The sequence below is a fragment of the Aedes albopictus genome, chromosome 2 (assembly GCF_035046485.1).
Source record: "Aedes albopictus strain Foshan chromosome 2, AalbF5, whole genome shotgun sequence".
Lineage (NCBI taxonomy): Eukaryota > Metazoa > Arthropoda > Insecta > Diptera > Culicidae > Aedes > Aedes albopictus.
The window spans coordinates 114398260-114412489 of record NC_085137.1 but is presented as its reverse complement, the minus strand read 5'-3'; the positions used below and the strand labels follow the sequence as shown (position 1 = coordinate 114412489).

Below are 14230 nucleotides of genomic sequence, written 5' to 3'. Positions count from 1 at the left end.
GTGCTGCTATCACTTTTCTACCCTGTCCACAGTAGGATGATGAGCACGAGATGATGCTGATGTGTGGCTGTTGTTCCTTTTCCAGTCCAATTGGGGGACGTCCTTTATGAGTTTCGGTTCGCCGATATCCAAGTTTCCGGGTCCGTTGGAGCATATGCTCCGAAGAGGGTCAGGTGTCAGCTGCTCTCGGGGGGAAGAGCAACTGACGAAAAATTGCAAGTGCCGGGGCTGGGATCGAACCCTTGACCATCCGCTTATGAAGCGAACGTGTGGACCACTACGCCACGGGCCCCGACAGTGTGTCAGATTTTAGCGTGCCAAATCTCTCTAGGTATTTCCATAAAAACTTTCCTGCATCTTCTTTTTTACCCTTTGTACTCCGATTCCCCCATTCCCACCTAATTTGCTTGTCTATAGATGCTCTGAGACCACTTTTAGCTCCCATTCTCTCTTCAATCTCCCTGAAACTTCTTACACTCAGAATATTCTTTCGTTAAACCTCAACGAATATGCTTCGTAAAACCAGTTTTCGTAAATTGGAAGCAATTTGCGTAAAATGTACGGTCCATTCGTACCACCATGCTGAAACAGTACAAATGGAGTTGTATCATGTACGAAATCACAAATCCGACAGACGCTAAACTTGCTCATTCGTAGATTCTAGCTCCCGCTTTGTAGAATGAAACAAAATAAACAAATGTCAAACATTTTTTACCAACCATGCGTAAAAAGAAAATTTCGCTTCGTAGAATGCAACAAAGCTTTGCAGTTATCACTGACGATTGATTGGATCGCAGCGAAAACAAAGCAACATGTGTCAATGAGCATATGACGTTGCGTTTGCGAGACGAGGAAAGGAAACATGCTCTCGGTTGGAAGTTAAAGTTATTTATAAACAGAACCAAAGTAGAAAGCGTTCTGGTTGTTTTCGGACGGCTTCAACAAGCGTCCACAGATGGGTGGCTAGCACTGGTAGGTATAAATTAGAAGATACGTGAATCGAAGCCGGTGTTATCCAAGTGGATGAACGTGTGGTATTTTTTTAAAGCATGTTTTATGTTATTCCGACAAAAAAAAGAAACAGAAAAACTTGTCGGATCAATTTTATACGAAACGAACTCATGCACATTACGAAGCTTTTCGTTGCAGAAAACAACGAATGGCATTTGTAAACATGACGAGCGTTTTCGTACAATGAAACAAAATTTATTTTCAGTGTAGTCTTAGTCTTCCATTGAAGACTCGCACTTCTTTGTCCCTCAACCAACCACCATCCACCTAAAACCTCATTAACACATTTCGAAACACCAGAAGTAAAATCTGTTTTAGAAACAAACTCCTGGAACAAAACTAAAATCTTTTATTTTACATAGGGTGACAAAAGGTATTATGGGCAGGTATGTTCTCTTCGTCATGGCATTTTTTTGTGGGCCAGATTGCTTGAAGTTTGGGCATTCAACTCAGCTTGGTAGGGATGGATTTCAGGTCAACTCTGAGATCAACAGGTTTCAAAAACCACCCCATGACGAAGTGAACAAAACTTCCGAAAATACGTAAGTTCCCCTATTAACTCACATTGATTCAATTTTTGCATGAATTTCATTCATTTTATGCACTGATTAAATTCATTTCCCTCTTTGCCTTTACTGTACACGGGCTTAGGATCATCCTTATTTTCGGTAAATCATTCACACAGAAAATAATTTGCAAATGAAAATGTATTTGTCAATGGTCAAACATCTCTTGACGGATTACACAATGCCAGTAAAACAATTAGAGAATGGAGTTTATCACCTAATTTTTAATAATTGGGCGATTATCAATGATTAATTCGATTAGTTGAATATCCATATAAGAGAAATTTGACAATTTCCGCGACAAGGATATGTACCGGCCCGATATCTGCGATTCTACGATCGTTCATCCATCAATCATTCGTGTGCGTTTTCTCGGCATACTGCAGTCGTCGGATCGGTGTGGTAGGGTTTTCCACCTTACGAATCGTGCACGTGTGTCCAACAGCCGACCACCCGGGGCCGGCCTTTTAATCTATATAAGTAAGGTAGAACTGCTGATCGGCGTGATTATTTACATGTCTTCGGTGAAAAGTGATGGACGTCGATCGATGGTGAGCAAATCAACAGCAGCAGCAGACTCAGTTCAACCCAGAGCCTGAAAACGTGCCCTCGCCAGATCGCCGAGATCACGTGTGAGCTCACGAATTCAGAGTGATCGGTCGGTCGATCGGTCGGTTGGTCGGCGCCGGGAGAGAGAAGGAGAACCGAAAGCGCTGCGCTGACGGGAGTTGGAGTTTGGTGCTACAGTTTATTGACTTTGTGGTGCTCGAGTGGAAGAAAATTCAGTTGTGCTTTTGTTGTGAAGGAAAACAGTAACGAAAATCTTGAACCGGAGAGGCGCAGTGGGTTGCAACTTGCAAGATGAAGCTTATACTTCTGGTAATTTTGAATTTGTTTGTTTCTTCGGGTGCGGCGTAGTGATCCAGTTGAGTGGTGTTGACTCGTACCTCGGGCTGCGTGTCGATCGATGGGCTTGATCGAATTATTGCGTGTAATTGGACGTAAGCGTGGTTATGTGATGGAGGTTGGGCCAATGTTTACCCGCCGTTTATGATCGTCATCAGCATCGAAACGGTTTCGTTTCGTGGATTATTGTGTGGACGGCGATGAAGAACATTATTGTGCAATGAAAGTGTGCGGTGTGAATGGGTTTAATTGGTCCAATGAGAGTGAGTTTTCAATTTGGCGAAAAAAAAGAACTGAGCTTGTAGAAAACTATGTCGCACCGGCAGCACGTGGGGTGCTTCGAAACAATTTGGCATCGTTTACTGGGAATTTCACAATGCAATGAGCGTACAATGTTTTATTATTTAAATGAAGTTAAGTGATGAAGAAACTACTTTAAAAAGCTGAAAGTTCAATGACATTAGATTTATTTTCTTCAATAAGGATTTTTAAACAAAATAATTATTCTTTTTTTGGGTCCAGTGTATAGTTTCGGCTTTATGTTAGAAATGGCGGCGCAATCTTTTAAAAAAGAAACGGTGTTTATAAACTGCCCAAAGTTCTTACACGGCATGGGTGTCTTCTTCAGCGGGGCATTAACTTGGTTGTCCTGGTCTTGTAATTTGTTTAACTTGCTAGAACAAGACTCAGGGGATTGTTTTGAACTATTAGTGGAAAATTGTTCGTTTAAAGGTAAAATAATCCACTGACACATGTACCAACAAAATATTACCAGGACAGTCACAGTTAGACGAAATACGAAAATTCACTTAGTTTTGTTATACGAAGACGAGACATACAATTGAAATGTAATGTAATATTTGGACAGATTTTGAGAATTTCAAACAGCATTACATTACTCACGTTCTCAAACAAAATATGCGACAGAAACATCCATAAATGTTTTTTTCTGCATCCTTGGGATTATGAAAATCGTTCAAATTCATGAATTTGAAAATCATTTTTTGATTTTTGGCCAATAGCGGTACCACTGTGCATACGTGAGCTAGCAAAAAGTGATTGTCGCAAATGAATGGTGCCATTATTGTACTCAGCTTCGCGACTGTATCAAAACAAAACTGTAAATCAATAGTCTCGTTTTATGATTTATATCCTCAACCTGAAAATTGCCTTTTAAATTGAATTATCATCTAAGTGCGGACGATAATATTTCTGACATTGATCATGGCCATAAAAAAAATTTAATAAATTTTCAACAATATGTGTTAAAATATATCCGGATTTTTGTTGCTTTTCTAGAGTGACGGGTTTTAATCGGATGGACTTAATATTGTGACCGTTTCTTCATTATTGCTTTTACATTTTTTATGTTTGTGAATTTAATCTTAAGAGCTTATTCCTCACAGGCCCTGGAAGCACGGACTCCACCAAGACCAAGAATCTGCAAAAAAATGTATTAAGAGTTAATTGAAAAAAAAATTGTTTAATATTTATTCAGTATTTCGATAAATAGGAATTTACACTGTATTTGGAAATTGTTTGGATACTTCCTGGAACTTTCATTGTATTTCTTTAAAAGATTTTATAATTAATACAAATTCATTTGAATATGTGTGCTGAAGTCTTCGGGAAAGTAATAGGGAATATCAATCTTTTCTTATTCAATGATGGCTCAAATAGTACATTCTCTTGATGCGTGGCCATAAAATTTCCAGTTCGAGTCACTCTACAATCAGGGTTATAATCATAACAAGGTTATATTAAACTTTGTTAGATTAAACTTGTAAAATTACAACTATACAATAAGCTCTGTAATCTGTTTCTGAACCGCCGTAATTGACCAAAAATGTATGAGCTGCTAAAATTGCATTTTGAGCAAAGCAGTTTCCCAGCCCTTATTTTTTTGAATCTAAGTGCGATTGGTACCAACTCGGGTAGAGGTCAAATATTGACGATCAAAAAGTGATATTGATTTGATTGATATGAGATAAAAGATTTGAAAATAGTTTCGAAAAAATATTCGTTGAACATCTGCCCAATATTAAAATTTGATGTATGAAGATTAAACCAATGGCTCGCTGCTGATGATGACTTTTATCTCTTATGTCAAAGTGTTGTGAAAAAGTGTTCAAGGAGTAGCGAACAGTGGTCCGAATTCCGACTGTCAATTTTTGTAAAAAAGTATGGTTTTCCGGTTAAAAACGGTTCTAAAGCATCAAATGACGGTTAAAATTAAAACTCTGTTTGACGAAAAAACGAAAACTATTTCGAATCCTTGATAAAGATCCAATAAGGATCGAAACGTTGAAGAAAGAAATCAAACCGTTGTTTTTGATTTTTACGAGAAGACTGATACGCCGAAAAGATCCCAAGAGCAAAATGATCTACTTACATACTTTCTGTCCTGGGCACCCACGGTGGTGCAAAGGGCCGAATTTAAGGACAAGGTATTTGGAGTACATTGCTCAAAATTTCTAGAGCACCGTTTTTTAGAACCGTTGAACGGATTTGGATTAAAATGCATCACGCTGTTGACAATCACTGAACAATTAGCGTGATGCATTTTCACGCTAAAGATTTCCATCCTGGGCGATTGCCAGCCATCGCCTTGATTTGTCGAATTGCTTGGTTTCGTTGTTGAGGCTGCGCCGCCATGAGCCTCTGGGTCTGCCTCAGCTGCGATGTCCTTCTGGGTTCCAGTCTAATGCTTGTTTGCAGATTTCGTTTCCGCCCCTGCGTAGAGTGTGGCCGACCCACCTCCACTTCCGCTCCCTCATTTCTGTCACTATCGGCTGTTGATTCCATCGACGATGGAGCTCCGCGTTGGAGATCCAATTATGAGGCCACCATGCACGAAGTATATACCGCAGGCATCTTTTGATGAAGACCTGCAGCCGTTGAGTGTTCTCCACTGATACACACCAGGTTTCACTGGCGTAAAGCAGCACAGATTTCAAGTTCGAGTTAAAAATTTGGATTTTGGTGCATCGACTGATCTGGTTGTTTTACCATACATTTCTTGAACTCGCAAAAGCAGCCCTCTCCTTCTTGATCCGTGCACCTATGAAGCTTTCAACATTCTCCACCGATTGCCCAGCTACCATAAAGCTGGAGAGATTGACCGTATTTACACCCAACGAGTTGGTCTTGTTGCCGTTGATTGTAAGACCTTCCACTGAGGAGAGTTTGGCAAGATCATCGAGCTTGCTCTGCATATCAGAGCATCGTTGAGCTAGGAGAGCAACGTAATCAGCCAATTCGAAGTCAGTTAGGTGCTCCATGGTAATGGGATGCCACAGAAATCCACGATTTGGATCACGATCAATTGTACCCTCCAGGATCTCGTCGATTACGATGAGGAACAGTAGTGGTGATAGTATACATCCTTGCCTCACTCCAGCAACGACTCGAATGGGATCGGACAAAACACCGCTGTGCAGTACTCTGCACGAAAATGCCCTGTACTGTGCTTCAATGAGGCCAATGATTTTCTCAGGGAGACCCTTGCGCCTGAGGGCTTCCCACATGTTTCCGTGGGTACCTTTACTAAGACGCCTTGCATCCAGTGGGCTGGAAATGTCGCGGTTTCCTATATGTTGTAGATTAATTGATGCAGTAGTTGTGCGGATACGGGGTCAGCTTTGAGCATCTCAGCTGATATTAGATCGACCTCTAGGGCCCTGTTCGATTTCTTGCTACGGATTGCTGTTTCTATCTCCTGCACTGATGGAGCTTTGGTGTTGACACGGGTAATGCGTTGAACCCTTGGCTTTCTCGTCTTCGTCAGCTAGGGAGTCCGCCCACACTCTATTGTTCCGTCTACATAAGCGTTTCACTTCCTTCTCGAGAGCCGAATAGCGCTGACGGGCTACGATTTTGGCTCCTCGTGTTTTTGCTCGCTCTTTCGCGGCATTGTCGTCCCTTCGCTCCTCTATCTTCCTTCAGGTGTCATCTGTGATCCACTGCTTTCTTAAAAATGAAGAACAAATGAAGACAAAATGATCGGGACAGGCAAAATTTTCACTTTTTCAAAAATAAAAACTGTAACTTTTCGAAAAGTGCATCAAATCTAAAATTGTAACTGTGAGTAGTTGGTCAACTAATATTCTTATATTAGTCTAAATTTGTGACAGATTGGGCTATTCTGAATGTAATTACAGTTAGAAAGATTCTAGTAAAAGGCGTAATTATCCGATAACCAACTTTGAGCTGTTATATATCCGGATTCAATAAACCGAGTGCAATGGAATTTTGAGCGTATATGGCGTATAAAATGAACTTTAAAAAAACTTTTGACTTTATTTAAAATGTTTAACATGGATGAAAATTATAGCGATAAGCGCCAAATTAGCCAAACTTCAACATCGATTCAAAGTTCAAGATGGTAATTATGGTTCAGTTATATTCCCTCATATTGAATTGAATATAGATATGTATTAAAATAAAGTAACAAAATATCCGATAGTAAATTGAAACAAGTTATTGGAGCATGTTAAAAACAGACCAATTTACTAAAAAGCATATTATATGTAATGAAATCACCTTACCTTTTTTATAAACAATTTTAAGTTACGTCAAACGTTTTGCAAAGCTAATTATGTATATTTTTTTTGTTTAATTATTTAACAGGCCTGAGTCTTTACTATTACTTTAGAGCTTTTAGTAGAACTTGTTACTTCAGACTCTAGTTTAATTTAAAAACACTTCACTAATACTTCACTTTTGCAAAAGAAAATAAAAAATGAATAACTCTTTTAAAGAAAACTAGAAAGGACGAGCAAATTCCTTTTAATTCTACTACTGTGCTTATCTTCGGACAGATAGGCCTATTTCGTCTGTGACTTACAGACTTCTTCAGTGTCAAGTGCTCGACTGAAGAAAAACCTCGCATTCGTTGTGGTATTTATACTAGGAGTGTATGTGTAGGTACGTGTGTGGGTAAAAGTGTAGGTATAAAAATGTAGGTACAAAATTGTAGGTACAAAATTGTAGGTACAGATTTGTAAAAAAGGGGGTGTATCTACCTGTTAGAAAACAGGGTGTCAATAAGATACCTAAAGCTAGGAAAATTCCTACCGATTTGGTAGGTAGTCAATTGGTGTTTGTTGTGTTATTTTTTCCTGCCGATTTGGTAGGTAGTCAATTTGTGTTTTGTGTATTGTGTAATGTTTTGTGTGTGTTAGGTAAAAATTTAAACAGCCACGTGTATCCATTGCCCTGATCCTTGTTAAGTAGTTTTTTATTGTTTTGTTTGTAAATTTCTAAACTTTCTGCAACATCAAGTTTCCATGGGTTTGTAATGTGTCGTAAGAGTTTAATATTTGAAGTATTCAAAAAATGTCCTTCATTGAAAATATGTTCAGCAACTTTAGATTTAAAATGATGAATGAGTCCCTTGTCTGTGTCTTTGTGTGCTTTTGATACTTCCGTTATGTGTTCTTTGAATCGTGTGTTGAGTGTGCGTTTTGTTTGTCCTATGTATATTTTGTCACAGTGATTACATGTTACTTTGTAAACACCAGATTTTGTTAAGTTGTCCAACGGGTCTTTCGTAGATCCTAAGAGAGTTTGAAGTTGGTTAGCTTTGCTTGTGAAAACTAATTCAAAACCAAACTTTCTGAGAATTGGTCGGAGTTTTTTGGTGTCATTGTTGTAGTTCACAGTTATCCGTTTAAGTGTAGGTTCTGTCCGTGTCAGTGTAGTCAAAGAACGTCTGTATTGTTGTTGTGTCTTTTTGTTGATGATCTGTTGTATTGTTTGTTTTGTGTAACCGTTCAACTGTGCTGTTTCGAAAATGTAATTAAGTTCTTTCGTTTTTCCTGTTTCACTAAGTGGAAGTGTCTGCATTCGGTGTATCATGTGATTGAAGGATGCAATTTTGTGTTGATGTGAGTGATTTGATGAATTCGGAATAGTGCGTTGAGTGTGTGTCGGTTTTCTGTAAATTTCGAAGGAAAGTGTTGATTCTTGTTTTACGATGAGTATGTCCAAAAATGGTAGTTGGTTGTTCTGTTCAATTTCACAAGTGAATTCGATGTTTTTGTGTGCATTATTGATATTGTTCAAGATTTCAGGTAAAAGATGTTTCTTAACAATGCTAAACACGTCGTCAACGTATCTCCACCAGACTTCAGGAAGCTGTTTGTTGTTTTCTAAGCGTTTTTCCAAATTTGCCATAAAAATTTCACTTAAAAATGGAGAAAGTGGATTGCCCATGGGGGCACCATTAAGTTGTTTGTAGGTTTCATTTCTGAACGAAAAATAATTTTCTTCCATACAAAGTTTGGTTAATTTGATGTATGTACGAACTTTCTTAATCCAATCTGAATCTTCATATTGGTTCAGAAGCCAATCTTCTAGTAGGTTAATGGCCTCTTTAACTGGAATGCTTGGAAATAGTGATTTAACGTCGAATGAAACTAAAATTTCATCGTCGTTAACGGATAAATTCTGTACTAGTTCTGTGAATTGTTCGGAATTCTTGATAGATCTACTGTGAAATTTTTTAAAATTATTTAGTACAAGAATTCCAAAACATGCCTAAAAAATTTCACAGTAGATCTATCAAGAATTCCGAACAATTCACAGAACTAGTACAGAATTTATCCGTTAACGACGATGACATTTTAGTTTCATTCGACGTTAAATCACTATTTCCAAGCATTCCAGTTAAAGAGGCCATTAACCTACTAGAAGATTGGCTTCTGAACCAATATGAAGATTCAGATTGGATTAAGAAAGTTCGTACATACATCAAATTAACCAAACTTTGTATGGAAGAAAATTATTTTTCGTTCAGAAATGAAACCTACAAACAACTTAATGGTGCCCCCATGGGCAATCCACTTTCTCCATTTTTAAGTGAAATTTTTATGGCAAATTTGGAAAAACGCTTAGAAAACAACAAACAGCTTCCTGAAGTCTGGTGGAGATACGTTGACGACGTGTTTAGCATTGTTAAGAAACATCTTTTACCTGAAATCTTGAACAATATCAATAATGCACACAAAAACATCGAATTCACTTGTGAAATTGAACAGAACAACCAACTACCATTTTTGGACATACTCATCGTAAAACAAGAATCAACACTTTCCTTCGAAATTTACAGAAAACCGACACACACTCAACGCACTATTCCGAATTCATCAAATCACTCACATCAACACAAAATTGCATCCTTCAATCACATGATACACCGAATGCAGACACTTCCACTTAGTGAAACAGGAAAAACGAAAGAACTTAATTACATTTTCGAAACAGCACAGTTGAACGGTTACACAAAACAAACAATACAACAGATCATCAACAAAAAGACACAACAACAATACAGACGTTCTTTGACTACACTGACACGGACAGAACCTACACTTAAACGGATAACTGTGAACTACAACAATGACACCAAAAAACTCCGACCAATTCTCAGAAAGTTTGGTTTTGAATTAGTTTTCACAAGCAAAGCTAACCAACTTCAAACTCTCTTAGGATCTACGAAAGACCCGTTGGACAACTTAACAAAATCTGGTGTTTACAAAGTAACATGTAATCACTGTGACAAAATATACATAGGACAAACAAAACGCACACTCAACACACGATTCAAAGAACACATAACGGAAGTATCAAAAGCACACAAAGACACAGACAAGGGACTCATTCATCATTTTAAATCTAAAGTTGCTGAACATATTTTCAATGAAGGACATTTTTTGAATACTTCAAATATTAAACTCTTACGACACATTACAAACCCATGGAAACTTGATGTTGCAGAAAGTTTAGAAATTTACAAACAAAACAATAAAAAACTACTTAACAAGGATCAGGGCAATGGATACACGTGGCTGTTTAAATTTTTACCTAACACACACAAAACATTACACAATACACAAAACACAAATTGACTACCTACCAAATCGGCAGGAAAAAATAACACAACAAACACCAATTGACTACCTACCAAATCGGTAGGAATTTTCCTAGCTTTAGGTATCTTATTGACACCCTGTTTTCTAACAGGTAGATACACCCCCTTTTTTACAAATCTGTACCTACAATTTTGTACCTACAATTTTGTACCTACATTTTTATACCTACACTTTTACCCACACACGTACCTACACATACACTCCTAGTATAAATACCACAACGAATGCGAGGTTTTTCTTCAGTCGAGCACTTGACACTGAAGAAGTCTGTAAGTCACAGACGAAATAGGCCTATCTGTCCGAAGATAAGCACAGTAGTAGAATTAAAAGGAATTTGCTCGTCCTTTCTAGTTTTCTTTAAAAGAGTTATTCATTTTTTATTTTCTTTTGCAAAAGTGAAGTATTAGTGAAGTGTTTTTAAATTAAACTAGAGTCTGAAGTAACAAGTTCTACTAAAAGCTCTAAAGTAATAGTAAAGTAAAGATGGCAACCAAGCCAAAGTCAGAGCCGAATAAGTTCATCGAGTTGAAGAAGACCATCGCAGGATTACACAAGGATATCGCGTTTCTCAAGGAGTGTATAAAGTACAGGCTTACTCCCGTAAGTCACAAGGTAAAAGTTAAAACAGCCACAAACCCCAACATAGTAAAGACACTTGAACAAACACTCATCAAAGAAAGCATCAAAAAACTACACAACAAGATCAACATGAAAACTTTGGAATGTTATTCTCTCCATTTAAAGTTAGCGAAAGATTATCCTGAATCTTTCCCTAATTTTCTAACAAAAGTAAAAGTTGCAGAATTTTGTGAATCAGAAAGAAAAAGGAAATTACTAGATAAAAACTTAAAGCATTAAAGATGCAAAATCCGAAGTTTACATGTTCTTCTACACAACCACAATACACAACACAAGAACTAACTGGGTTAGTGGTCAATCGCTCTTCCGAACAGTTTACGGAAGAACAGTTGACCCTTCTCAACAAAGGTCTTAACTACGCAGTACACTCTAAACCAGATTCAACACAAACCATAATCGACATTGAAACAGCTATCAACACGAACAATTTACAGACACCACAGATTCAAGAAATCAGAACACAAACAGCTAACACTATTCAAAACACACAACAAAACAAATTGAACAAAGAACACCTGAAAGAACAACGAATAATCAAAGAACTTAACCAGAAACCAGTTTTCTATCTGAAAGCTGACAAAGGAAACAAAACAGTAATCATGAACAAAGAGGACTATGATGAAATAATGAATAACAAGATTCAAAATGGACCTTACCGAAAACAACATACTGATCCTCTTCCAGGATTAGTAAGACGTGTTGACAAAACTCTCAAAGAGTCTACACCAGTTTTAGGAAGCGTCATTAAAAGCCTGAAAGAATCTAACCCTTCATTGCCAAGAATAAAAGGACTTCCCAAAGTTCATAAACCTGGAAATGAAATGCGTGAGATTGTTTCAGCCATTGGTTCACCTACACACAAAATTGCCAAATATTTAGTACAAGAATTCCAAAACATGCCTAAAAAATTTCACAGTAGATCTATCAAGAATTCCGAACAATTCACAGAACTAGTACAGAATTTATCCGTTAACGACGATGACATTTTAGTTTCATTCGACGTTAAATCACTATTTCCAAGCATTCCAGTTAAAGAGGCCATTAACCTACTAGAAGATTGGCTTCTGAACCAATATGAAGATTCAGATTGGATTAAGAAAGTTCGTACATACATCAAATTAACCAAACTTTGTATGGAAGAAAATTATTTTTCGTTCAGAAATGAAACCTACAAACAACTTAATGGTGCCCCCATGGGCAATCCACTTTCTCCATTTTTAAGTGAAATTTTTATGGCAAATTTGGAAAAACGCTTAGAAAACAACAAACAGCTTCCTGAAGTCTGGTGGAGATACGTTGACGACGTGTTTAGCATTGTTAAGAAACATCTTTTACCTGAAATCTTGAACAATATCAATAATGCACACAAAAACATCGAATTCACTTGTGAAATTGAACAGAACAACCAACTACCATTTTTGGACATACTCATCGTAAAACAAGAATCAACACTTTCCTTCGAAATTTACAGAAAACCGACACACACTCAACGCACTATTCCGAATTCATCAAATCACTCACATCAACACAAAATTGCATCCTTCAATCACATGATACACCGAATGCAGACACTTCCACTTAGTGAAACAGGAAAAACGAAAGAACTTAATTACATTTTCGAAACAGCACAGTTGAACGGTTACACAAAACAAACAATACAACAGATCATCAACAAAAAGACACAACAACAATACAGACGTTCTTTGACTACACTGACACGGACAGAACCTACACTTAAACGGATAACTGTGAACTACAACAATGACACCAAAAAACTCCGACCAATTCTCAGAAAGTTTGGTTTTGAATTAGTTTTCACAAGCAAAGCTAACCAACTTCAAACTCTCTTAGGATCTACGAAAGACCCGTTGGACAACTTAACAAAATCTGGTGTTTACAAAGTAACATGTAATCACTGTGACAAAATATACATAGGACAAACAAAACGCACACTCAACACACGATTCAAAGAACACATAACGGAAGTATCAAAAGCACACAAAGACACAGACAAGGGACTCATTCATCATTTTAAATCTAAAGTTGCTGAACATATTTTCAATGAAGGACATTTTTTGAATACTTCAAATATTAAACTCTTACGACACATTACAAACCCATGGAAACTTGATGTTGCAGAAAGTTTAGAAATTTACAAACAAAACAATAAAAAACTACTTAACAAGGATCAGGGCAATGGATACACGTGGCTGTTTAAATTTTTACCTAACACACACAAAACATTACACAATACACAAAACACAAATTGACTACCTACCAAATCGGCAGGAAAAAATAACACAACAAACACCAATTGACTACCTACCAAATCGGTAGGAATTTTCCTAGCTTTAGGTATCTTATTGACACCCTGTTTTCTAACAGGTAGATACACCCCCTTTTTTACAAATCTGTACCTACAATTTTGTACCTACAATTTTGTACCTACATTTTTATACCTACACTTTTACCCACACACGTACCTACACATACACTCCTAGTATAAATACCACAACGAATGCGAGGTTTTTCTTCAGTCGAGCACTTGACACTGAAGAAGTCTGTAAGTCACAGACGAAATAGGCCTATCTGTCCGAAGATAAGCACAGTAGTAGAATTAAAAGGAATTTGCTCGTCCTTTCTAGTTTTCTTTAAAAGAGTTATTCATTTTTTATTTTCTTTTGCAAAAGTGAAGTATTAGTGAAGTGTTTTTAAATTAAACTAGAGTCTGAAGTAACAAGTTCTACTAAAAGCTCTAAAGTAATAGTAAAGTAAAGATGGCAACCAAGCCAAAGTCAGAGCCGAATAAGTTCATCGAGTTGAAGAAGACCATCGCAGGATTACACAAGGATATCGCGTTTCTCAAGGAGTGTATAAAGTACAGGCTTACTCCCGTAAGTCACAAGGTAAAAGTTAAAACAGCCACAAACCCCAACATAGTAAAGACACTTGAACAAACACTCATCAAAGAAAGCATCAAAAAACTACACAACAAGATCAACATGAAAACTTTGGAATGTTATTCTCTCCATTTAAAGTTAGCGAAAGATTATCCTGAATCTTTCCCTAATTTTCTAACAAAAGTAAAAGTTGCAGAATTTTGTGAATCAGAAAGAAAAAGGAAATTACTAGATAAAAACTTAAAGCATTAAAGATGCAAAATCCGAAGTTTAC

At 37.2% G+C, this 14230-nt stretch overlaps 1 protein-coding gene across 2 annotated transcripts in view; it reads left to right on the top strand.

The window, feature by feature from the left end:
- Positions 1 to 2077: 2077 nt before the first annotated feature.
- Positions 2078 to 14230, top strand: part of LOC109419880 (uncharacterized) — a 34062-nt gene continuing 21909 nt past the window's right edge. Inside the window, exon 1 of one of the 2 annotated variants that reach the window (XM_029852985.2) lies at positions 2078 to 2456. In XM_029852985.2, the coding sequence (XP_029708845.2) occupies positions 2439 to 2456 (18 nt within the window). In that variant the 5' untranslated portion in view covers positions 2078 to 2438. The remainder of the gene's footprint in view (positions 2457 to 14230) is intronic. The other variant, XM_029852987.2, reaches the window with a different exon arrangement.